Raw genomic sequence first — 26,996 nt, 5'->3', positions numbered from 1 at the left:
GAAGGATGCAAACAGAGAGTGTTTGAGATTAATAGAGCAACCTCTCCCTTATGATGAAAGGAGCCAGTGTGGTTTGAGATGTTGCTTTGAAACCTCTGGACTGCAGAGAGAGGCAGAAAAACTAAAACCATAAATTGCATGCCTGAAAAGGTCCTTTTGATAATTTATTCCTTTTGAAAACATTGTACCAAATTTTGAACAAACTGAGACCCTCAAAAAATATAATTTTTTTTTTTGCAAATGCTAATGACTCAGTGGCAGAGTTAGGATGAGACCCCAGGCCTCTGTTGCACTCACTGTTCTAAACCTTGATATAAATGAACTTATTTTATGTCTGTCTTGTGAGGTATATTAAGACTTCCACCTACAGGTTAGGAAACTGCAGTACAGAGAGGTAAAGTGACTTGGCCAAGGTCACACCGCTAGTAAGTAGCTGAGTCAGAATTCAAACCCAGGCAGTTTCAGGAGGAAAGGAGTTTGTTTCTCAGCTTTGCTCAATTACAATACCAGGCCTAAGCATTGCAAAGTTTTCTCTGATTTGGGCAGTGTAGTCCAATGGAGAATGAGCCGAATCTTGAGAACTAGCAAGGTTTGAATTCAAATTCTTGCTTTAGCTACGTGACCTTGGAAAAGTTCCTTCAGCAACTTGAACCTCCTTTTCCTCACTCATAAAATGGGAATATAATCTCACAGTTTTGGAAGGACACAGAAACGCTCAGTGGTGTCTGCAGTGGATTATTTTAGAGCATGGGTGTGAGTGCAAAGAGTCACATAGACCAGGCTTTGCCTGAAGGAATGCTTGGGCCACCAAGGAAGGGAGCATCCTTTGGGATCTGAGACTTGGCTTTTTAGCCACCCACTTCCTCTTTCCTTCCACAGACTCTCTGCTGTGTCAGCTCCGGTGATCACAGAGTAACCTGTGTGTTGTCACTGTCACAGGAGAGTGAGGTGAAAGCAGAGAGAGAAGGGAGACAGTATGGTAGAGAGGAGGGGAAACTGGAATGGGCCCCAGGAGTGAAGGGAGCCTCTGAGAGGGGCGCAGGAAGAAGGGAGGGAGAGCTTCTGAGTCCCTTTCTCTGTGTGTGTGTATCTCTCTCTCCGTTTTTGCCTTTTTCTTTCTCTTACACACACACACACACACACACACACACACACACACACACAACACACACACGCATGCACGTGCTGTGGAAATTGAGAGGCAGCCATGGGGGGCAAAGAAACAACAAAGAACAGAGCAAACGATTGCTCCAAATCCCAGCCCAGCTCTGCTGTGTAACTTCTGAGTGACCTCAAACAGGTCACTTCCCTTCTGTGCACCTTGAGTGCCCGTCCTGTAAAATGAGGGGTTGGGGGAGGTGAGCTCCTAGGAACCCTTGGATTCTTCAAACCAGGACAAGGGCACACTCTTCACAGGACTACGGGCTGCATGGGCGCTTCATGATCCTTCCTAGATACCCTGCCTCCTGCAGAGACCTCTCGAGCATATCACTGCCAGGCTCTGGCAGTTCGGGGGCCATTTGTGGGCTTTCATTACTCTCACAGTTGTGATATGTCTCCAGCAGTCACTTAAACATGTTGTTTAGATGTGCCAATATAGCTGGACAACAAGGCCGTGTTGCTTCCAGGACAAACATCAAGCCATGTGCTTCTTGGCACTTCTTGCATGAGCCCAGAAGAGAGCTAGGCAATGGACATGTGTGGTCCATGTTTGGTGTTCAGGGGGTGGGCTGTTGGAACCACATCCTGTGAGAAGGCCTGGTGGTCAGGGAAGTGTCAGGACTGGAGGAGCAAACACCAAAGAGCAAGCGGGGTAACAGTGTCCAAATACACGAAGCGAACGCTGTCGTGTATGTGGAAGGCTGCTTTGTGGGAGGGCAGCAGAGATGTTCTCCACGGTTCCCAGGAGGGCAGGGGGAGCCCGCAGTGATGAGCAGGTGACAGGGCAGACCAGGCCCCACTGGAGAAAGATAGCAGAGCCTGTCTTAGCCCTTTGAAAGGAGAAAGGGCTGACGCAGGGAACAAATGCCTCACCACTGGCTATGATTCCAGCAGGATCCAGATGGGTGAGAAGTGGATTAGAAGCCCTGCTAGCCCGTGTCTATCTAATCATGTGCAGAGTCATAACTGTATTCAGAGTCCCACTATCTTGGTTTCTTTTTGCATACAAGCAAGGATTTGGCCGTTAGCCCGTGCGAGATGGGGGTACCAACATTATTTATTTCCTGAGAAGTCATGTCACTCATTCATGCATTCAGTGACTTTTTAAAGAACACCTGTTACGTGCAGCTCACTTTACCAGGCACTGGGAATTCATCAGTGAACAAGGCAGACACATTCCTTCCTCTAGGCACTTATGGACAAACAGGGAGCAAGACATGGTATAATTGTGACTCAGTCGTGGATGAAATTTAGTCTGGGAGGGAGCTGAGGGACCTCACAGATAATATCTCGTTCCCAGATATTAAATGTCTTCTTTCCCACTAATAATGATGGTGATGATGATGGTGGTGATAACCATGCTTATTATGATGGTAATTATGAACATTGATTGAGTGCTTATGTTGGCCAAATATTACTATAAGCACTTTATAATGTGTTAGCTCGCTTAATTCACAGGATACCTTGGGAAGAAGCAGATAATATCTATCACAACATTCCTCAGAGAGGGTTGGTAACTTGACTAGTGTCACACAGCTAATAAGTATAAAGCCAGAATTTAAACTCAGGTCTGTTCGACCCCAGAGCCACCCTTCTCAACTACTAGAAAACCCCACCCAGAGCCTACAGAAACCAAGCAGGACTGTGTGATACCGAGATGGTGGGAAGAGAGGCGCAGAAGAAAGTGGGCAAACTCAGCCTTACAGAAGGTGTAGACAGATTTCTCACCATAAGGGAGCAAGGAGACTAAAGAACAGTTTCTTCTCAGGGCTGACACAGCAGAAGGGCAGCAGCATGGAGCTAGGGGCTTGAATGAGCTGCCACATGGACCAAAACCTTCAACTCTAACATTTCACAAAAGTTAATTTGCAGCCACATGGTGGAAATGGCTGACCGCCCTGGTCCCCAAATACCTCAATAAGACCCAGGATAATCTGACCTTACTGTCTCTCCCTCAGCGTAAACACTACAAATTATGATTGTAATGAAATGCCATCAGTGTAGAATGGGAAAGGTACCCAACAGGAGTTGGAAAGCCTGAGTTTGCGTTCCAGGTCTATTGCTGCAACTGTGGGCAAGATGTAAAGTCAAGCCCCCACCGCTTGCACGTCCCCACGGCTCCCCCACGCTCAGCGGTCCCATGGCACAGTAGTAAGAACTGGGAATTTGGAGGTCTGTAGTCCAGGAGGGGAAGCCCAGCTCCATCACTTTCTAAATCTGTGACTTTGGAAAACTCGGTAATCTTTCTGAACCGTATTGTCTCCAGCTGAAAAGTGGGGATGATATTATCAACCTCCAAGGCTACTGTGAGGGTTTAACAGACAGGCAAATAAGTATTTATCCTACTGTCTGGAATGTAGTTATTCAATGAATTTCAGCAGTGATTGCCTTTGTTGTTGTTGTTGTTGCGTTACTTAGTAGGGGTTGAAATAATTCTGTTTCAGTGGCTCTGGCTCATGGGGCTTGGCATCAGGTTATCCTGTTCTATGCCCACACGGCTTGGTTTTTGTGATTCCTGAGAGCCAGCCTGCACTGCCTACGTGCCTGCCTTCCTCCGCTGCAGCCTGGTCACATGACATCTCTGAGCCTCAGTTCTTACATCTGTAAAATAGGGACGATAAATGCTACCGTACCTACTTCACAAGGGCATAGTGATGTTCAAAACCCAGTGGCGTGATTAATGGGAAAATGTCACATAAGCTATAACATGGGGCGAGAATGGGAGGGATTGCTATTATTATTGTTAACCTCCCGGGAGGTACCACATGGTCGACAATGAAAGACAACCAACATCTTCAAATGCTTCTCAAACTGGGGTCTGCTGGACTGTTTGTAAATTCTCGAAGGTCTTAGAGTTCTCTACAAGAATTTTTAAATGTGCTTTTTTTATTATTTTTTATTTCCGTGCAACTCTAATCATTAGTATTAGTAATCTGGTCAGTCATTTGTCCCATGATGTGAGAATCTTTTTTTTTTGCAGTCCCAGCGCCACCAAAGCATTTAACCGTTAGCTCTGTATTCCCCAAACTGGCTCTGCAGATGCATTGTTGGAGCCCACAGTTCCCCTTTTTTGAGAAACACTCGTTTGGTCGAAGGTGTGCTGCTGATGCATCACCGAGATAAGAGGTATCACTCTGGAGGTCCCCGGCTGGTGGATGTCTGCTTTGACTACAATCTCTGAGCAGGGAGTGAATGCAGTCAGTGGTGGGGTTTGGAGGGGCACTGACAGCCAGACTGGATAGCGTGGCCCTCCTGTGGGGTCCAGGGCCCAGGGGCTTCTTTGAGAAATAATGACATAGCTCTCCAGTTTCTGCATGGTTCAAGTTCACTTTAGGGACATACCCATGCTATGGGGAATAAATACACGTCTATCTTATCACATAGGAAATATGAATACATATATAAACACACAATTCTTGTATGTGATGCACTGATGGATCAATTTAGTATATGAAGTAAGAATTCCGCACCCACGCAGAACACTTTCAACTTTTCGAAGCATAGTGGCATTCAGCAACCCACTTGGTCTCCCCAACGACATATGAGCATGTAGAGCAGGAGCTATTATTCCCAATTCATAGATGAGGAAACAGAGGGCTGACGAGCTGCCCAAGATGACGGCATTAGCTAAGGGTGGTGTCCCAACAAAAAGCAGGGTTTTTTGTTTGTTTGTTTTTGATTCCCTGTCCAGAAAGCTTTCCTCTCTGACCCCCAGTTTTCCTCCCAACCCCTCCAAAGCGATCTGTTGGATGAATGCTTTTGGCTACTTTGAAGCCAGTGCATTCCGACAGGGAGAGAAAGAACTGCAAAATGGAAGCGAATCTCCTTCCTTTTGTTAAACTTTCCAAAAGCTTCCTTGGTTTCTAATGCTGTAATAACACCCTGATCACAAAACCGCTGACGGAGGGGGTCAGTTCCATGTAGCAGCAGGCTAATTACATGGCGGGATTTCTAAAAATTATCATCTTACGAACTTCGTTATTCCTCTGAAGGGGAAAGAAAAACATACACCACATCTCCGACTATGTTTCAAACTGAATTAATTAGTAATTTGAAGCCTAATTATCAACTAATCTATTGGAACATGCAAGTCTCTTGTATTTGGATGGTATATGCAATTTGCATCCTATTAGCTGGTAGTTGTAGGAATTTGAGAGCTCATTAGGTAGAACAAGAAGAATGTGGATCAGAGGATACAGACACCCACGGCGCTGACTTGGTGACGCTGTGACCACGGGGTCACTTGGCAACAGATGGAGGCTGGTGATATAATTACCTGAGGCCTTTCACTGGCTCTGATCCGTACTTTGTGTCTTACCCTGGAGAGGCGATTGTGCACGCCCCCCCCCGCCCCCACCTTGTTCTGTGTATTCTCAGAGTGCCTGCCCGGACTGCACTGAGAATTGGCCTGGAGCAGGGGAAAAGGCACTGGATGCTGCCCGTTCACTCTGGTGCTAGGCCCAGCTCTGTCACTACTTGCTGTGTGACCCTGGCCAAGTCATACCACCTTTCCAGTTCTGTTCTCCTACAAGTCAATGAGACTTAGATGGAATTGACTTTCAAAGTCCCTTCCAGCACTAAGGATCTGGGATTTGAGGGATGTCAAGGGTTTTCTTCAATACAAAGTCAAAAATTCCATCCTTGCAAAATGTTTTTTTGCCCTAAAAGTCTCTGGGAAGCCACCCCCCTCACCCCATTTAAAGTGCAAATATTCTGAGAAAAATAACATATTTAGCCACTAACAGCCAGGTCTAAATTAACCTCTCTCAAGAAACCCTTTTTATTTCCAGTTCTGAGCTTGAAATATTGGGATTGCTAAGGCAGGGATCAATCTATGTGGAAAGAAAGTTTATAGACAGGGATCTGTCTAAGGATGGAGATTAGGCCAGAAGGAATGACAGAACTTGAGGTTTAGTTAGGCAGGGTGCTGTGGTCCCATTTTCAGATCCTGTTATTTTGGTTTTTCCATACTACGTATACCCCGAGCCTGTGTCTTTGTTCTACTAATGACTTTTATTCCAGAAATAAGTTGAAAATACCAACCTTTTGTTCAATTAATAATGAATGTTACTCATAGAAATAACAAACACAAAATAACGTGGCTAAAACTGAACATGATGTAATTTGTTACAGATAAAAATCTAAACATCATGTCTTAATGGAAACACAGAAAATTGCAAGGACAAGCCAGGATAACAAGCAAACTTTGTAGAAAAAGTTACCATGAAGGAAATCTGACAATTGCTCAAACTTTGACATGAAAAATTTGTGATGGATTAAAATATTTTAATCAATATAAAAATTTGCTATTAATTTGATGGGAGACATAGCTGATTTGGAAAACAATTTTGGAGTTCCTCTAAAGGTTAAACATAGAGTTACCATATAATCCAGCAATTCCACTCCTAGGCATATACTCAAGTGAAAAATTTGTACACAAAAGTTCACAGCAGCATTATTCACAATAGTCAAAAAGTGAAAACAGTTCAAATGTCCATTAACAGGTGAATGGATAAACAAAACGTGGTGTATCCATATGATGGAATCTTATTTGGCAATAAAAGGAATGAAATACTGATTTATCCTACAACATAGATGGACCTTGAAAACTTTATGCTCAGTGAAAGTAGCCAGTCACAAAGGACCATGTATTGTGTGATTCCATTCACATGCAATGTCCAGAATAGGCAAATGATGGAGAAAGTAGATTAGTGGTTGTGTCGGGCTAAGAGAATTTGGAGCACAGTGGAATGACAGCTAATGGATATTAGATTTCTTTTTTGGGGTGATGAAAAGTTTTAAAATTAGATTGTGTTGATGGTTTCATAATTCTGTGAATCTATAAAAAACCATTACATTGTACACTTTAAATGGATGAACTGCATGATATATAAATTCCATCTCAATAAAACTCTTTTAAAAAATGGGACTAAAGGCAAAATAAAATTACATTTAGCTTTGGGAAAAAACTGCTGGAAGAATCACACCTCATGATTCAAAAAAAGTAGATGGCAAAACATGACCCAGGAAACATAGAATTGTCAGAAATAATGGCCACAAAAGAAAACTCATAATGGCACATGTTACTAGGTAAAACTTAATATGTACAAAAAATTATTTGATGAATCAAATCTTCATAACATGAAAAGTAATCGCACCCAATAAAGAAACCTATAATCCATTAAAATGAAAACAAATTTTTAAAAAAATGACGTCTCACCTATGCCATATAGAAAAGGGGATAAAAAATAAATTGAAATTGTATTGTTCATGCTAGCAAACTGTTTCTGGTTAAAGATTTGTCAATGCTAGTATAATTAATTATGGTTTAAATGTTTGTATTTATAAACTACAAAATTATCACTGGTGTCAAAATAGAGGGTCAGAAACAGTGGGGTTGAAACATCCTGTATCCATTCAAGGGTGTGGAGATTTTGTCCTTATTTCCACGGAGGAGAGGAGATTAAAGCTAGAATTGTGATGACTAAGGAAGCCCTGCCCATTAGCACATTTAGAGATCAGAGGTTCTGCATCAGTGTGCTGTGGTTTCACAAGCGGGATGTGGAGGCCGAAAGGTATAGTCGGTATTGCCAGGACTTAGTGTGTGGCTCCCAGTTGCCCCTTTCAACCGTGCAGTTCCCATCAGCCAGGGACCACGGAAGAAAGCTCGGCCCCAAACATGGAAAGACCCATAGCTGAGAGCCTGCAGGCGGCTCTACTCACCAGATTTGCAAGGATGTAGTGGTAGCCAATGCCATTCTTCTCCAGCTTTATAATCTACAAAACACAAGGGAGGGGATTCCTTAATCATATCAGCAATGAAAGCCACAACAGCAATAACAGGAGGAACTAACATCAAGCTCCCTGAGGTTCCCCAGCTGTTAGGTAGCAGAGGCAGGACGTGAAATCAGTTCTGTCTGATTCCAGGGGTTGGGTAGTGTTATCGTGATCCCAAGGGCCCAGCTGAAATGCTCACTCCTCTCCTTTCATTAAAGCCTTCCCCATGCGTGGAGATTCTTCCCTGGTGGGAATGTTATGCTGCACTGAATTCCCTGTCACTGTTATGACAATGTCTGCTGCTTGGGTGAACAGATGACTGGATGACTGGATGGGTGGTCAGATGGGTACACGGATGATTCTACACCAGCTCTTGACCTTTGACTCCTCGCCTGAACCATATTCAGATACTGTCCCTTATGTCCCTGAATTTGGTGCTTTCTTGCCTAAATCAGTTGGATATGTGGATATTAATGGGCCACTCAACCCAGAAGCTGGAAGGGAATGTCGGAATCACCGGGTCCAACACCTCACTGTACCGATGGGAAGTCCAGGCTCAGAGAAGGAAAGTGCTTGGTCCCTGTTCCTCAGCAACCTGGTAGCAGTGTTAGGACAGGCACCTGACTCTTGTGAACCTTTCCATATGATTACCCTGGTGATGGTGACTCATTAAGAACCAAGGTCCCCAAACATCCCTCCATCCTGAATCTGCCCAGCCTAAGAAGGGAGGCAGTGATTCCACATTCCCAATAGGGAATCAGTAGCCTGTCTGTCTCCATCCTGATCATTGCGGGCAGGAAAATCATTTGTGGAAAGAACTGCCCAGAGATTTGCCTGGGTAGCCAGACCTACTGCCCAGGGAAGAGTGTGGGCCTTGGTTCAGCCCCACCTGCAAGTTAACTTGATCTATGTATTTTTTTCAATTGTCAAATTGATGTTGGTACCTCCTGGCTCTCCTCCCTGTACTATTGCAATGAGGCATAAAACATATGCCTCTTCTCTAACTGAATAAATTTTCAAAGTTATTAAAATCCACATTCAGACATCTACTTAATTGGATGTACTCATGTGCGTAGCAGCACACACATTTTTTTTATGTAGGGAATAATTAAATGCGAGTGCATACGTAAATGCCCCAAAACAGTGGTTTAGATTGTGAAATTCTAGACCATGGAGCTCAAATACTATTGGGATGATAGCTTTATTAATACTTCATTACTTTTTCATCTTCTTGTCAAATGGTTTGCTGCCCTTTCAACGACGAGATACCTTTATCAAAAACCTATTTAGATTCTAATAAACACAAAACAGCAAATAAAAGATACTTCAAAACCCACCACGTTCAGGCAATGGATAACTATAATCTCTGCAAGATGAAATTATAGGGTGAAACATAGGAAACCGCTGGTAACTGATGACTTGTGACCAATAAAAATGAGCAATTTCATATGATTCAACCTCATACTAACCTTCCCACCCATTTCTTCACCTACCTACCCACTGGCCTACCTTCCCTCCTCTCCTACCTTCCTTTCACAAATATTTATTAAGTGCTTACTATGTACAAGCTCTGTGCCGGGGATATAGTGGAAAGTGAATCAAGTGTGGTGCTTGCCCTCCTGGAGGTCGCAGTTTACGGGGAGCAGACCCATACCAAACAGAGACAGACAGAAATGCATGCAGGGTTACAGACTGAGAAAAGTGCTATAAAGGTAATGCACATGGGGAGACCATTGCCTCACTGACCCCATTCTTTCAAAGCTCATTTCCACTGGGCGGCCTTAATTCACAACCTTGGTGTTTGGAATGCCGTTTCTGTTCTCTCTGATTATTCATAACCTTTACGGCTGAGCTTTAATCCCAACTACCCCGCAAAACCTTCCGTGATTGATTAATCCACTCAACAAATATTTATTGAACATGGACTATATGCCAAGCGCTATGCTATGAACAAGTCCCCATGCCCTCATTGAACTGAGTTGACATTTTAGTAAGGAGACAGATGGGAAACATATAAAAAACAGATAAACGCACAAGATTTCAGCAGGTGAGAAGCACTATGAAGGCAATAAAACAGGGTGAGGTGATGGATGGCCTAGTCCTGGTCTCTTTGAGCTCCAACTCATTCTGAACTTAATGACTGTATTATATAATTTGGTGTCCTATCTGGATAAAGCATTATATCCTAATAACCCTGTTCCCTGTTCATAAACCTTCACTGCCTTCCCACTGCTTACGGAATAAACCCTAGATTCTTTAGAACATTCTCCAAGGATAGTCGTAGTCACGTGCTCACCTGCCTGTCATCGTCTCCCAGCAGCATCCCCCACTCAGCTGCTAAGCCATTCAGTACCCTCTGGGCTTCCCTACGTTATGTGCTCTTCTCTCCAGCTGAAAGGCTCTTATGCAGCCAATGGCTACCTGTAGATACCCAGACCCATCTCACATTTGGGGACTTTCTTCGAGCCTTCACCGATTCCCTGTTCTTTCCACTCACTCAGGAAACGTTTATGGAATGCCTGTTAGTACTAAGCACTGCGTTAGGGTACGACAGAGAAGAAACCAAAACAAAATCCCTGTCTTCGTGCAGCTTGTAGTCTAGCTCCATGTCTGGGGTGGAGACAGGCAGGCGATTGAGTCCCTGTTTGGAAGGAGGAATCACTGCCTCCCTTCTTAGGTTAGGCAGAACACTTGTGTTAGACTGAAAAGATCCCAATGGCTGAGTGTTAGATAGTCTCGGATGGTGTTAGCCAAGATGTCAGACTGCAAGCCAGGAGATGTAAATTCTAGAATCATCATTGTCACTAACTTGTTGTCTGAACCCATGGCAAGTCATTCATTTGCCAATGTGACTGTCAGTCATCCCGTCAGTAAAATATGAGTGCAGATGGTAAATCAAGTGGTCCGTAAGATCCTTTCAGCTCTTTGGTCTCTTCCAGAGTAGATGAATCCAACAATTTAAAAAGTTAATATACTACCATATAAAATACGCATACAGACAAGTAACTTCTTTACCAAATCCAAGTTTGTCCTTTGGCAGAGGGAGTAGCGAGGCTGAAAAGTTGCATTTTTAAGAGGTTGGGCCCTGTAGCCAAACCAAGCCGGGTTTGACTTCTTGCTTTTCTTATATTCTAGCTGCGAGTCCTTGGGCAAACATTAATCCCTTGTTTCTTCATTTGTAAAACAGGCAAATTGATAGAAGCTGTTTCATAGAGTTGCTGTGAGGATGAAGTGGGATTATGTGTGGGAATGGCTTGGCCTAATGTCTGGTACACGGCAAGTACTCAGAAAACAGTGGCAATGGCTGTTCTCGCTTATAGAACAATGTAGGCCACGTCATCCGTCTATGAAGAATCCCTAATCATCATTCAGCACTTTCTCCACCTCCATCTCATTCATCTTTTGTTAGTTTTGTAGAGCAGGGGTCTTTATTATTGTTTGACAGACGAGGACACTTGAGGGAGTGAGTCAAGAAGCCAGAGCTAGTTGGTACCATGAATAGCCAAAGTCGGCAAATGCTGACATATATCACTTTCTGTGGCACAGGGTTGATTCTAAGTGCTTTACATGTAGAGATTCTTTCAAGGCTCACAGGAGCCCCTAAAGGAAGCTATTATTATTATTCTACCCATTTTACAGGTCAGGAACCTCAGATGTAGAAAGATTAAAAACTTGGCCCAAGGTCACAGAGCTAGTAAATACTAGAATCTCAGCCGCTCTGGCTCCTGGGTCTCTGCTCTTCACCACTACCTGGTACTACCTCACTTCACCAGAATTCAAATCCCCTGACTCCAGCCCAGAGAACTGCTGTCTCAATGGAAACCATTTTTGCTGGTTTGTCTTTCCGAGAGGGGAGGCCAGAGCCACGCTTTGTAAAGTAGAACACAGAGTTAATGCCTTAAAGAATTCCTGACTTTCAGAATCTCTCCTCTTCTGTTGCTGAGACCTCCGAGTGTTTGCTGGGCTGGCGTTGGGATTCCACGCGCAGGCTTTGTCACGTTGTCAGTACCTGAAACTACCACCTTTAGTTTTATAGGACGGTTCAAAAATGATTGCAAAATCTCCTTCCTTGCTGGCTCATCTGTATACACAGCCATAATTTAAAAAGACAAGTGATCTACACAAAGGCGTGCTGCTTCTGTGGTGGGCATATGCTTTTGTTCTGAGAAGTGGAGGAACCGGGGCTTAGAGACCTTTGGCTAAAAACTGTTGAGGTTACAATGCTCTTCCATAGAAGGTGCAATCAACTGATTTCTCAGACACACGCTTGTGTTCAAGGAAATAGGAGAAAGGGAAGGTCCTGCTGCTCCTTGCACTCTGAACATAGGTCAGTGGACCAAATGCATGAGATGCCACATGCTAGCCCGGTGAGTGACAGCACGCAGAGCTGAACCCCGGAACCTGGCTCTGCAGGCTGTGTTCCTAATGCGATAGCACTTCACAAACACTACAATGCGATTTGCTTTTTCACAATAAAGGGAAACGCCGGAAGTCAGTTTTTGGTCGAATGGTCTGAGAACCATGGGAAGCCCTATGTCGAAGCTCCTCCCCCTGTTTGTGCTATTTTCTAACATTTCAGAATTAAATTTGATGAATTACAGCATATGAGGAGGAAGGCATCTGTCCTCATCAAGTCAAGAATTCCCTTCGTAACACCCAAGGCAGAAGGGCATCGGCTCCCTCTGGCAGCACGTGCCACCCCCACCCTGAGCCTTTGCAGTGCTACTACCTGGCCCAAGATAGCATTGAGGCGCTCCGATTCGCAGTCCACCACCACCAGCCGCTCCTTTTTCTTCTCCAGGTCCTGAAAGAGCATCCGATATCCCTCCTCCGTGGTTGTCAAAATGTTGACCGCTGTCACCTGCCAGTTCTTCTCAGCAGCTGTGTCCAGGACTTTCTGTAGGACTGACAAACCTGGAGGTCGGGTGAGTAGGACAGAGAAAGTAGCCATCAGAACACACAGGGATCGGTAACTGCTTTTTAAATGTGCCAATCTGATATCTAAATAGCACCTAATAACCGTCAATCAAATTCATGAACGTGCAGTCTATCTCAGTATCATATTTTGCCTCTCACACAGTAGGTATTCGGTCAATGTGTACTGAATTTAACTGTTGTCTTCCAATTTGTAGCTGAGGGATAGAGGAGCCCATTACACCACCTTGGAGACTTAGTGGTGTAGTAGTTTCCCTCTGCTGCTGTCAATGACCACAAAGTCAGTGGCTTAAAACAACACACATTTATCATCTTATACTGCCAGAGGTCAGATGTTTGAAATGAATCTCCCTGCGCTAAAACCAAGGTGTCAGCAAAGATGTGTTGCTTTCTGGAGGTTCTAGGGGAGAACACTTTCTTGTCTTTACAGCAAGTGGAGGACGCCTACTTTCCCTGGTTTGTGTCCTCTTCCATCTTGAAAACCAGCAGTGACTGGTCAGGTCTTCACATTACACTCTGACACTGACTCTCCTGCCTCCAACTTCAACATTTAAGGACGCTTGTGATTACACTCGGTCCAGACGAATAACCCAGGATTATCTATTTTACGATCAGTTGATTAACAAACTTAATTCCATCTGTACCCTTAATCCCGCTTACCATTTAATACAACATATTCACAGATTCCAGGAATTAGGACATGGCATCTTTGGGAGAGGTGGAGCCTACCTCCGATGGTTATTTCACTCTTGCCTTATTAATCAGTCTTTTGGACATATATCCTTTCGGTTTCCCAGTAATGCTGCTAATGCCTCCAACAATAACCAACAAGAATCATCTATAGGTTGATTTTGTTATGGCTTCCTATCTTTGTTTCTTTTTCACTACAAGTTGTTTCAGTATAATACTAAAAGTTTACTATGTTGTCTGGCACTGTTCTGCTAGCTTTCCTGGCTCCAATTCACTTCATCCTGTGAGGTAGGTACCATTATTGTCCCTGTTTCACTCATGTGGAACTTGAGGCTCAGAGAGGTTTAGTCATTGGCCCAAGGTCACACAGCTAGCAAATGGCAGAGCTCATTCTGAGGTAGGCAAAGCCTTTTTAAGAGTGTGGGGGCTTCTGCCGACCCCAGAGATGATCCTCGGTAACTGAAGTTACATTTTTCTGCCTTAGTCACTTCCAGGATTCAAGTTCCATTATGTCACAAAGCTGTACTGGAATAGCCTTTGTGGAGGTGATGCTCACAATGGCTGCTGTCTGAGAAGGAAGATCATCCAACTAAGGAGAGGAAAGAGAAAAATCTAAGAAAAGAGAGTGCTCTGGTTTCTCTTGTCAGCTCCTCATCTGAATCGTGCCTGCCTAACTCTTCCTGCAAAACCATTTCACAAGCTACTCTCTTACTCAAATGTCTTCTAAGCCTGCCTACAGTCACTCTCCTATAAAACTTCCTGTTTGCTCAGGAAAATCCTCCTCTACCTTGGTTTCCAGACCTTGCACGTTCCATTTGTTTACTTATACCAGCCCAACTCAGTTCTTATCGGACTATTTTGCATACAGCACAACACGACCACCACAGGAATTAAAAAAAAAGAGCAGAGTTCCCATTTAAGGACCAGGGAATAGAGAAAGTGATGTTTGAGCAGGCTGGAAAAAAGGATTTGCGTATGTAGATTTGAAAAGGGAAATGCCTTCCAGAAAAAAACGGGAACAGCGATAGTAAAGATGCAGAGAAGTAAAAAGAATAGGAAACATTTGAAAAATGTGATATAAAATTCAAAAGTTAGGTGGGAGCAGAATTAGAAAGGCCTGGGAGAGTTGATAACAATGATGGTGGTGACAAGGAGAGCAACTAGCATAGAGGGCTGTGAGCGTTTATTATGTTCCAGGCGCTGACAAGCACTTTCTCGTCGTTATCTCATTCAATCCCCACAACTATTTTATGAGGTAGAGATTGGTTTTATCTTCATTACAGAGAAGAGCAAATGGAGGCATAGATAATTTTATCCCCACTCCATAGATGGTCAAACTGAGGCAGAGAGAGTTTGCCCAAAGTCAAACAGCTAGAAAGGAGAGAACATGGAATTCAGTCCAGTCTGTCTGGGTCCAGAGTTTATGTTCCTAACAACCATGTTGTGAGCCCATAAGTCATTCACCTGAGGTTCTTGGGCTTTGAGTCTGGACTCAGGAGCCATTGAAGCTTGGTGAGCTGTAGACTGACATGGTACATTAAGATCACCCTCTCAAAGCTTGTGTTTCCGCACTATGAGTTAGAAATTAGCCACTGAAAAATCAGTCCATAGAAATAAAGCATTTCTGGATTATTTCCCCCATGCTTTTCGAGGGAGAGGGGAGGCATCATTTTTCTTCCTGCTGGTAGTTTTCTTTCCATCTTTCAACAGTCTCCCTCCCCTAGTCCTTAGCTTACCCCGGTCAGCATCATAAATGTAGACAAATTTCTGCCACTTGTAATGGTCGATGATACTGATAAGGGCATCCTGCAGCTCGGGGCGCAGCTGAAGGACAAACTGGTTGGATGTGTCAACGGGAAAGCTCGGCGTAATGAAGCAGACATGGAGGGCCCCGCAGAAGGAGGTCAGCATGTTGACGGTTCTCCGTTCATAAAACCCAAAGATGGCATAGACTCCCTTGGAGAACTGGGAACAGACTGGAAGAGGAGAAGAGAAGGATTAATGGATAGAAGATGCTGCAAACAAGCTTTCACATGGCTCCAAAACTAATCTATCCACTAGTTAATCCACCCATCCATCATCTATCCATCCATCCATCCATCCTTTCAACCTACCAAACTATCCAACTGTCCATCCATTCTACCCATTTATGCATCCCACTCACCCATTCATCTGTCCAACCCACCCACCTATCTATCTAAGCCAATGTTTATTAGGTGACAGTTCCATGCCAGATGTTGTCATGGTTATTAATTACAAATGTATGCAAAGGATTTTCATATGTTCTCTCACTTTATCTCAACAACAACCTTGTTGAGTTAGGGAATTGATGACTGGGTCATCTTTTCAAGGGGAAAAACTAAAGCCCAGAAACTTAACAAATATGTCCAAGGTAGCATAGCTAGGACATATATGAATTGAGCAGATATTTTGACCCCAATCCAATGATCTTTCTAGACACTGCCCACCACTTTAAGGCAAAGCATATAAAGATGCTATAGGAAGAAAGATGTCTGCCAGCTTGTTGCTGATTCATGTTTGAGAAAACAAGTATTGATTTTCCCAGCCTACCCTTAGGTTTTGGTGTACATTTCTCTACTCAGTGTTCATTTTCTGTTTGTACTTCCTGCTAGATTTTCCAGGCCCCCTAGTGTATCAGCCATAGTAATAGCTTAGCTGTGTGAACATTCTGTAAGATCCCAGTGCAGTTCCTAACCCTCGTTTGTGGTTGGTTATACTGCTAGTTAGAATATAATGGTAAAAAGACCAAGGTTATGGGGCCAAACTCCACATCAGTCGGCTACTAAACTTTATTATTATTATTATTATTATTGCAATAGAAGTCGAATTTATTAAAATAAACAGAATATTTATGATTAATAAGCTTACTAGAAAATAAAAAAAAACTCCAAGGGTGAAGCAAACGACATACATTAAAAGAATGTGGAGCTACAACTGGACTTGAGAGCCATGAAGAATAAATAAACGTGGAAGCAGGATAGACCAATAGACGAACGCCGGTATCAATTCTGAGATGGAGAAACTCAGCCTTGGGTTATCGCTAAAGTTGAAGAGCTGATTTTGAGATGTCTATCTTAAGTTAGGCCCTTCTCAGGGAGCTAATATTCCAAACTCATTTTTGAACCAAATATATAAGGCTGTTCTGATTTTTTATTTTTTATTTTTATTTTTAAATTAAATTCATTGGGGTAACATTGGTTAATAATAGTATATACTTTTCACGTGTACAACATTATACTTTGACATCTGTGTATTCTATTGTGTGCTCCCCACCCAAAGTCTAGTTTCTTTCCGTTACCATATATTTGACCCCTCTTACATGCTTCAGCCTTCCCCACCCTCTTTCCCCCGTGGTCACCACCGTTCTGTTGTTAAACTTCATTTTAATGTGATACAGGATGAGGGTTCACAGTCTGCCCCAGTCAGGTGGCCAAACCCAATACCATCCCCAGTGCCTGAAAATTATCCTCCCAACATGGACGGTGAAGCAGATGAGTCATTCTCATCACATGAACAGTATTTTAGAGTAATTTTTATCTTTTCTCATATATTAGATTATTTAATCCTCATCACAAACCTATGACTTAGGTCTCATCAGTTTTGTTTTTAAGATGAAAAATTAATGCTCTTCGATCACCTGCTGTCTTTACCACATCACCTGCTTCCATGACCCCCCCCCACCCCTTGCCTTGTGTATGGGGGAGGGAGGGTCTCAAATTGTGCTACATAAGCATTGTCCAAATGTGTCCCATGAAACATTAGTCCCACAAGATGCTCTTTAGAAAAGAACAAACTTCTCTGGTCAAATACGTTTGGAAAATGATGAACACCCTATCTTCATCTTGGAGGTTCATACCACACACTAACTGCATTAAACGACCGTGAGAATCCTGTTCAACTTGAACTCAGGTTTTGTCAAATATATTTGTCCTCAGGACCCTTTGTTGGGGAATACTTTTAACCTTTGGGTCATGCTGCAGTCAAGAATGCAGTTGGTCCCTGGTACCCAGTTGTCTATCGGGAGTCTCAGTTCTCAGTCAGTCCCTAGAGATAATGGGCTTGGTAATAGTTGCCTCTTAAAGCATAAAGATTGCAACTGAACCACGCAAGTTATCTGTCCAGCTTCCACTGAAACCAGCACCCCATGTATGGGAGACCTGGCCGGCAATCGTTAACATCTGCTTGCGTATTTTTGGTTACTGGGCATTCCCTACCTATCAAGGTGCCAAGTCCATGGACAGACCACTGTTTGAGACCAGAACCTCATGCAATGCTTGCTCTTAACCCACTCCACGTCCTCCTGGCATCTGGTCCTCGTGGACTCTGGTTTTATGGCATTTCCTTTCAGCAGTGACATCTATTCTCCACCCAGAAGCCAGAGGGATCTTTTCAATTAAACAAAATAAACAAAACACTGTTTCCCTTCATTGCACAAAACCTCTCACAAGTGTTGAGGGTTCCCATGGCACAGAGTAAAAAATTCCCTGAACACCTGATCATGACTCAGAGCCTGAATGACGTGCCACTCTGCCCTCTCCTACCTTATGCCACACCGTGTCCCCTTCTCTGGCCACACTGGCCTCAGGGCTGCGAGAGCTCATTCTGCCCTGGAGTCTCTGCAGTAGCTGTTTCCTTCCTTTGCCTGTAATGTTCTTCCCTCGTGTCTTTGCAAAGGTCACTCCTTTTCAGCAGTTGTATCTCAGCTCAGATCTCACCTCCTGGAAAGGCCTTCCTTCATCACTTCTCCTAAATGAGGACTCTCCCCTCCCCTCACCCCCCACCTCCCATAGGTCTCTATCCTGTCACTCTGTCTTACTTCTCATATTGTAATTATAATTTGGAATCATTTTCTTTACTTGTTTATACCTGTGGCTGCTTGAGTCAATGTTCATTTTTATGAAAACAGTGGGGGCTCATTTGTGCCCTAAAGCCAGGATAGCGCCTCCGGCGTGGTAGATGCTTAATAAATATTTGTTGAATGAATGATAAATGCTTGACGAGAGGGTCACATAACCCACAGTAGGGAATGAGGAGCAGCTGGGCCCAAAGAGAGATGATTGTTGGGTCACACTGGACCTCCTACTCCTCTAAAGTGACTATGTTTTCTCTTTCACCCTAATAAAGACACTCCATCTGCTCACAGCAGACAATACGCACTGTCATTAAACGTCTGCTATAATTGCCAGAATCAAGATTTCCATAAATATGAATTTCTCTACCAGGAAGCATATGATGTATATTACCCCCCCCCCCCATGTTAAATATAGATTTGTCAAAAAGCACAATCCATCTTACTGGGTGAAGTGAATGTAAGGAGCCCATAAACCCTGTTAAAATATTATAATATGTTCTCTACGGTATTTTTAGGATCTCTTCTCCCCTTGCTGCAATGAAATATTATCCTTTGGGATATAATTCTTATGTTCTAGATCTATTCCCTCATGTCATCTACTTGGTTTCTCACCCTTAGCTGGGCCTCTGGGGCCCTCATGGCTGGTGTTTCTTGCTAAAAGTTTGTAAGTAGGGGAGGAAAAGTTGAGATGGAGTGGCAGAAAGAAATAAGAGCAAGTAGACGTGATCAAATCCTTAGACGCACCAGAGGCCAGGATTTTCTCCCCTCAAATGATCTCCCTATTGTTCCCTTTTGCAAATCTCTCTTCCTTAAACCGAGGACTTCCTTCTAAGGCTACACGGTACATTGACTCACGACCCCCTAAAAGAACGTGGCTTGGTGGCAGCCTGGCCTGCGTTTACTGAGTGGACACTGGCTCCCAGAGTTGCTCAGCCTCTGACTTTCAATCTGACTCCTCATTTCAGCTAAGTCTGAGCAGCAATAGACAGAGAGAGAGAGAGAGAAAGAGAGAGAGAGAGAGAGAGAGAGAGAGAGAGAGAGAGAGAGAGAGAGAGAGAGAGAGAGAGACTGAGACTCTGTAGGTCCAGTCCTGTGGGAGAATAAAGTCATTGGTTAAAAGTTGAGATGTATAATTAGTAGTTGTAGGGTAGTTCTTTGAATCTGTCACAATAAATATTCAAAGAGATAACATTGTCTTGTAGAAAAAGTACTAGATTAGTTGCCAGAAGACCTAGTGGGTTCTCTTTTTGGTTTTATCACAACCTAACACTTCTGTGACCTTGAGTAAACCCCACACTCTTCCTGGGCCTCAGGTTTCCCATCTGTAAAATGATAGTTTAGACTCCACAATATTTAATGTCTCTTTAGATTCTAACATTCTAGATTCTAGTCTAATTAACTGAAAAATGTTTACTGATTGATAACACTTTAGTTCTTTGCGGGTCAATCTTTGAGCAACCTCCAGTGTACTGTTTCAAACCCAGAAATCAAATGAAGACTCTGAGTTCTTGAGTCAGATTGTAACAAAATCCTAGCACTCAATGGAGGTTCATTCAGAGTCTTGAGTTTTATTTAAGATACAATTTGTAACCTGCTGTGTGAGTTAGTTACCTAGTAGGGGAGAGGCAGCAAATCAGAAAGTGGTCTAGGGATGGTCAGGTACAGCAAGCAGAAGGGAAGAAACAGGGGATGTTCAAAAGCAGCATCAGATCTCGGCCGTGCCCTAGTGGCATCGCAGACGCTCATGCGACATTGAGTCAGAGCAGGCTGGACAACGTGTGGCACCCTCCATTTAAGATGGCTGTGCTGCCTGTAATGCCTCTGAGCGTAGTCACTGAGAGCTGACATTTGAGCACTTACAAAGTGCCAGACACTGGGCCAAGCACGTTTCCTTGCACTGACTCCTTTCATTCTATGAGGTCGGTGACACATTGGAAAAGTGAGGCCCAGGACCCATCTGAACTCCAGCCATCTGACCACAGGACCCAAGCTCTGGAACTCTGTGATATGCCACCCCCTCCCTCCCCTCACAATGTTGGAAGGAAACAGTCCTGGCACACAGGTCCGCTTCAGTTTTTAGAAAATAGTCTCATGTAGCACACCGCCTTCCTCTAATATCAGATGAAGAGGCATGACTGCATTAGGGTCTATGGATATTAAAACAAAACAAAACTGAGTGGTGTGTTCGATGCATCCCCTCTGTCCCCGGGAAACATGAAGAGCATATATACCACATCTGTTCTTCTGTTGGTCTATCCATCTGTCCAGCTACCTTTCAACATCCTTAGGCAGTGTCGATGCAATGGCAAACTAGGCAAGCCCTGACCTCCAGGACTGTCACCTTGACCGTGGGAGAGACTGACCACTCACCAGGTAATTACACATCAGGCTAAGTGCTGTGGCAGGGACGTGTTCAGGGCTCAGGCACGGACACCTAATCCTAGCATCCAGGGAACCACAAGGAGGGTTTCCAAGGGGATGTGCCAGCTTTGGTTCTCAAAGATAAGCAGGAATCAGCCAGGAGGGGGCTGTGGTGCCGTTGCACGTGCAGAAGGAATAGTCCAGGTAGAAGCAACGGTGGCAGCAAAGACGGGCCGAGAGAAAAAAGACACAGCGCCTTCAGGGAATCCTGCCAGAGTGTCATCTTCCGAGGGCCCTGCCGCCAAGAGATTCTGTAGCAGAATGTGTCCAAAAATCAGAGCGAGTCAAAAACGAGGCCAGGAATTCCCTGTTGGGGAAGCAGGAGGGCGGGGATGGGCGAGGGCAGGAAAACCCACGCACTGCACGGTGCCGGCCACCCAACCCCATCCTCGGTTCACGCAAACCTCTTTGATAATCACTCCTGGTTAAGACAGCATCCACTTAGTATCAATAAATCTCCCAGCCCTGGGCACTCACCCTGACATCTCTCTCCCAGGGAGGGAGCTCCTGGTATTAGCAACTCCTTTTGTACTGTCACATCATGGAAGGCTTCTCACACAGGCATTGCTCCTTGGCGCCTGGCTTCAGTCCCTGGAAATGTGGGGGCCTCCTTGTAAATAGTGGATAGTGAGGTGACTGATAGCTTCGTTTTCGGGAGGGAGTTAGAAAGTATGTGTGGAGGATGGGAGGACTTTTACACTCTCACCTCCCTCCCTGAATAACTATCCTTATTGGTGGGAATGAGATTCTTCATCTGACTCTAACTGTGACATCAAATATGCGTCATTTCTGTCACTCAGAGGACAGTGAGAGTGGCCCTCCATCCCCTGGTACTCTCCTGCATCCAAGATCTAATATTGACATGCACTGTATTACCATAATAGATATAAATGGTCCCCACCCCCTCTAAACAGCGTCACGTTATTTAGGATTTTGACGCATGTCCAGGGCTTCCTTGCCATTTACTAGATAAAACCTTACCATTACTTTGTTAAATTCAACAAATATTTATTGAGCACCAGAAAATAGTATTGCCAGAAAATTGGGACACAGGGATGACAGAAGACAGGCATGTTTTCTGCCTTCACCGAGCTTACACAGGAGTTCAGTACATTTTACATCAAGAGAAATAAAGGGTATTTTGAGAGAGTCATAAGGGGGTTCACTACAGAATAAATGATCCTAACTACAATCCTCGGCGGTTTGTACCGAGCACTTAATATAGAACAGGGATGGTGCTATGCACCTTGCATCAATATCCAGGTAGAGGGACCAGTTTACCCAAAGGCAGTGCAGTGAGAGAGAAGGTGGGACCCTAGAGAAACTTGAGAAAAGCCGGTATATGGCTGAGGTAGGTGATGTGGCAGAGTTGGAGGTGGGTGGGGGCCAGCCTGTGAAGGGCCTTGCCAGCACTGGAGAAGTTAGGCCACTGTGCTTTGAACGTAGAGGGATGGATGCTGAGCAGATCAAACCAACAGATGTCTACTAATTTCTATTTGCTACTATTTTATAGTATAAGTCAAAGTCCACGACCATGTTAGAGGCTCCGTAAATGTCACATCCGTCTAAACACTGTGAGGTTAAGTCAGGAGCTGTATCTAATTCAGTCATTGTTGCCTGTCTGCTATGGGTTAGACCCTGTGAAACAGAGTGGTGAGTAAGACAGGTGACACCTCTGCCTTCCTAAAGCGCCTATGATTCTTTACAATCCCCAGAGGGCATCGCACAATGACGACACAATGTGGGTGGTACGTGAGTGAATGAATCAATGTACCCTAATATTAATCAATTGGTGTTATTCTTGACAATTGACCGCATCTTGCTTCCAAGGCTTTTCTTGAATTGGAGGGACTCATTATTTTTCATTTAGATAATCAAGTGACTTTTTGTGTGTTTATGTCTTTTCGCCTGCAATGGAGGTGTAAGCTTCCTTGACGGTCGAGAGACTCTGTCGTTTTTCTTGGTATGTACAATGCGCAGCGCCCTCTACAGAGCTGGGTAGGAAACAAGCGCAAATGCTTGGTGATGTTCCTTGTTTCATAGTCTTCCGAATTAGGTTGACCATCTAGCAACCACGAGCTCAGGGGATATACAATACGTCCCGCCCCCTTTTGTGCTTCTGCCCACTGAACTCTGTCACTGCCTGTTATCTTAGACCAACAGAGAATGAGGGCTGTGCTCTTAGGCTGGCGTCCTTAAAGTGTTCCACCTACAACACTCAGTCTCCCTAGCTAGTGGTCCCTATGCAAACAGGTTTAAATCTCATTACATAACTCAACCTTTAGGATGTTGAATGGATTAAAACAAGGATATTATCACCCTGCATAGCAAACTGCTTGTCACTATGGACCCATGCAGTATTACTGGAAGATCTTTCAGAGATATTTCCTATAAATATATATGTGTGTACTCTCCTCTTTGACCTGTCACTTAACCCAAGGACAATCATAGGATCATAGATTGTTAAAAAGATACCTGATCTTGAGGTCCTACTGGCTTAGAAAAAGGACTCCTAATAGGCAGCTGTCTGACTAGCTCCATTTTAAAGTCTGTTTAAGGTACATGTGCTGGGAATAGCAACACCTGGTGTCCAGGTTATCAGCAGCCATGGGTGGAGCTGCCTCCCTCACATCATGTCGACATACTGGAGCCTTCCCACTGCCTGTCTGTTCTGGGTGGCTGGCACTACTGGGGAAAAATACTATTATTATTATTATAGTTGTGTCACCTATGGAGTGCTTGTTATGTGCCAAGTCCTGTTCTAGGCACGTCACATGCATTTTACCATTTACGTCTGACAGCAACCAAATAATTGTTTTCCTATTTCATGCAAGAGGAAGCTGAAGTCCAGGGAGATTAATTAATCTTCCGTAAGTCATTCACGTGGTAAGTGACAGAGCTGGGATATAAATCCGGGTCTGTCTCACTCCATGGCCTGTGCCTTGAACTATTCCATTCTGTCCCCTGAAAGTCTGTCAACACAAACCGTAGCTTTCACTCCCTGGATAATAATGCCAGCCAACACTGAGCACTTACTGTGCCAGGTCCCATGCTAAGTGCTTTGACGGTTGAGAGCTTCTATCATTTTTAATAATTTAATAGTATGGATTAACTAATTTAATAGTATGGATTAGGTATATAGTTATCCCCATTTTATAGACAGAAAACTGAGGTTAATTGACTTGACCAAGGTCACATAGCCATTAAGTAGAAGATTCAGAATCCAAACATAGGCATTCCAACTTCAGAGCCATTGCCAGGTGTCTGAAGGTGTCTCCATGCCAGGTGTCTGCAAACGTTTTCTGCAAAGGGCCAAGTAGTAGATATTTTGGGCTTTGTGGGCCATATGATTTCTGTTGCAACTAGTCAATATTGCTTTTCTAGCACAAAAACAGCCAAAGGCACTATATAAACAAATGAATGTGAAACTTGGTTTATAGTATAAAACCTTATTTATAGATTTGACCTGTGGGCTGTAGTTTGCAACTCCTATTCTATGCTACACTGCTACTAAGTAGCAAGTAGGGTGAAATGCTGACATTTTGGGAGCGGGAATAACTCATAGTGAATTAGATGGTTTTTACATCTCTCATGTCCATTTCCTCTTGTGAATACCCACTAAGGTAGAAGCCCATGTACAAATGAAGAGCCAAGGATCCTGCAACTAGGGAAGCTGGAGACAGGTGGGAGCGCCTGTCTTCTTGTTCTACAACCCGAGGTGCTTCTGTAGTGACTCTAGTTGTTCACACTGTGGGGAGGGCAGAGGAAGGGAACCATCAGAGAGCCAACGTCAGCTGATGATGTCCCAATTTGAAGGCCACCATTTGCCGGCTTCCGTGCAAAAGCCAGTGTGACCTTGAAGTTCACAAAAGACTCCAACTGAGGTGTTGACACAAGGACAGCAATATGGCAAGTCGATGGGGCTGCTCTGAGCTCCAGCCTCCTCTCCCATACGCTGGCCCAGCACAGTCTAGAGGAAACTGGGACACTGCCTTACCGCTGAGGCTACTCCGATGAGATGGCAAGGGAGACCCCAGCCCTGAGAGGGCAGGTTCTTTCAGAGTTTTGCTTAAAAAGTGGGTATGTACCAGGGGCTTCACAACACAGAGGCTGGACCCTTCACGGCCAAGGCTCCGCTACATGTGGAGTCTTCGTCAGGAGTGCGGGGTTAAGAGCTCAGTCTGGGGCTGAGGTGAGGGGCTCTGTTTAGACAAGGTTAGGACTGAGATTTGCGGCTGAGGTCAGGCTTCATTCTTAGCTTGGGTTCCAGGGCTGAGGTGAAGGCTGCAGTCCAGGGTAGGGGTAAGTGCTCACTCAGCCTCCTTTGGAGATAGGAGCTCAGGTAGGGACCACATCTACCTAGCTCTGCCTTCTGTGCAGCCTTTGGGAACTAGCACACTGACCAGCCAGAGCAGAATGACTGAACGCAAGGACACTTGTCCCAAAGAAGGGAGTTGTGTGTCCTCTGCCTCTGGCCCAAACTCCACCCCACACGCCCCCTCCACCCATCATTAAGCAATGTCTGCTGGTTTGTGAATGAACCATCACTGCAAGGAACACCAAGTAAATCATTCATGAAATGGAGCAAGACTCTGCCTTTGGCTATCTTAATTGTGTTCCCTGGGTGAGTGGGAGAAAAAAAAAATTGTTTCTTATTTGCTATTCTTTTCCTCTGAAAATCATGCATATAAATGGGTTTTTCTAAGTCAAGTGGGGGCAAGCCTAGAGTGCAATGTACACCCATCAACTTGATTGGCACCTGCCAATCAAGGAAGGCAAAGTTTTAACGAGATCCGCAGATGACAGCCTGAGGGTGCCCTAAATCAGTGAAATTAGTATTCTAGTTTAGGGTGTATCCGCTGAGGAGGTGGGTGGACAAAAATGAGGAATGAAATAAGGGTATGGAAATCAACAGTTTCCAGATCTCCAAACCAAATGACATCACCAGAAACCAAATCCTACCTCCTCTGATGTCTGCATTCACTCCTGACCCCTGCCCTCAGCTGATTTCCTGAGTTGAACAGTAACCAGTGCAGAGGTGAATACAGAAAAAAAGCGGAATCCCCTTTTTTTCCTGCTCTTCTAACCCGTGGTCTCAGTAGAGCATGCTGAGAATACCAAATTTGGAACCAGTGTGCAACCAATAGTCTTGTTATGAGCGTGTATTTGCGTTGCCTCTCCAACAGGGATATGAAGAGCGGTCAAGAGGCCACCAATAAAGGCACTTTGAAATACATAGAAGGCTGCAAGCTCCGCCCCTGCCTGGGCTTCACACGGGTCTTTCTCTTTACCTTTCAGGAGAGTCCAAATGTTCTTGCCTTGGGGCTTTTGCACATGCTGCTTTCCCCTAGAAAGCTCTTCCAGTCTTCTTCAGATGGCTGAGCAGGGCTCAGCTTCCGTGTTGTCTCTTCAGAGAAGTGCTCTCTGAAGGGTACATTCTGCCCTTTCATTCTCCGTTACAGTACCTTGTTTATTTCCATCAGAGCTTATCTCTGTCGTTAACTATCCTGTTTAATTTTTTGTTTCTTTGTGTAAATTCATTTACCCCAATAAGGCAGGGCTCGTGACTCATCTACCGGTACCGTCTCTGCATCTAGCACAGTGCCTGAAGGGAATGAATGACCAAAAGAGCTGCTGGTTCTCTAGCTGACTTTAGGCAAGTTATTTCCCCTTTTTGAAATTCATGTCCTCATTTGTAAAAGAAGTGAGATTCAATTAGCTCTACAGCTCTTCTGCCTCTAAAAGCAACATTTTCTTATCATTTTACAGGTGGCAGAGTTAAGAAATGAAAGCATGCTGTGCAGCCCAGGGGCTGGTATTCTGGTCCCTAGGCAGTTTCCACCAAGTGAGACTCTAACAGCAGCCCAGCTGCCTTGTCCATAGAGATGCCCCCCACCACTCCCTGGTTTTTAGTTCCCGTTGTCCCAGAATTTGATTCCCTTTTCAAGGTTTCTCAAAACATGGGATGAAATAGCTCCTGCTAGGAAACGCTATAGGCTCCTTGAATTCTAGGAGAAATTCTGAGAACAAAAGCGTTTGTCACTGTCCTGGAGTTCTCTTTGCATGTCCCTGCTAAAATGAAGAGTTCCAGGAGTGTGTGTATGTGTGTGGCGAGGAAAGGCTGAGATGCAAACGCATT

At 44.3% G+C, this 26,996-nt stretch overlaps 1 protein-coding gene across 6 annotated transcripts in view; it reads right to left on the bottom strand.

Moving 5' to 3' along the window:
- Positions 1–26,996, bottom strand: part of GRIA1 (glutamate ionotropic receptor AMPA type subunit 1) — a 291,242-nt gene that overhangs the window by 125,712 nt on the left and 138,534 nt on the right. For all 6 annotated transcript variants that reach the window (XM_019750390.3, XM_019750391.3, XM_074313815.2 and 3 more), the window contains 3 exons: positions 15,300–15,539; positions 12,668–12,852; positions 7,885–7,938 (listed from right to left, as the gene is read on the bottom strand). In XM_019750390.3, the coding sequence (XP_019605949.1) occupies positions 7,885–7,938; positions 12,668–12,852; positions 15,300–15,539 (479 nt within the window). The remainder of the gene's footprint in view (positions 1–7,884; positions 7,939–12,667; positions 12,853–15,299; positions 15,540–26,996) is intronic.

This window comes from Rhinolophus sinicus, chromosome 5, assembly GCF_057876585.1.
Source record: "Rhinolophus sinicus isolate RSI-liver-muscle chromosome 5, RSI-T2T, whole genome shotgun sequence".
NCBI classification, from domain to species: domain Eukaryota; kingdom Metazoa; phylum Chordata; class Mammalia; order Chiroptera; family Rhinolophidae; genus Rhinolophus; species Rhinolophus sinicus.
This window is presented reverse-complemented; position numbering and strand designations above follow the sequence as displayed.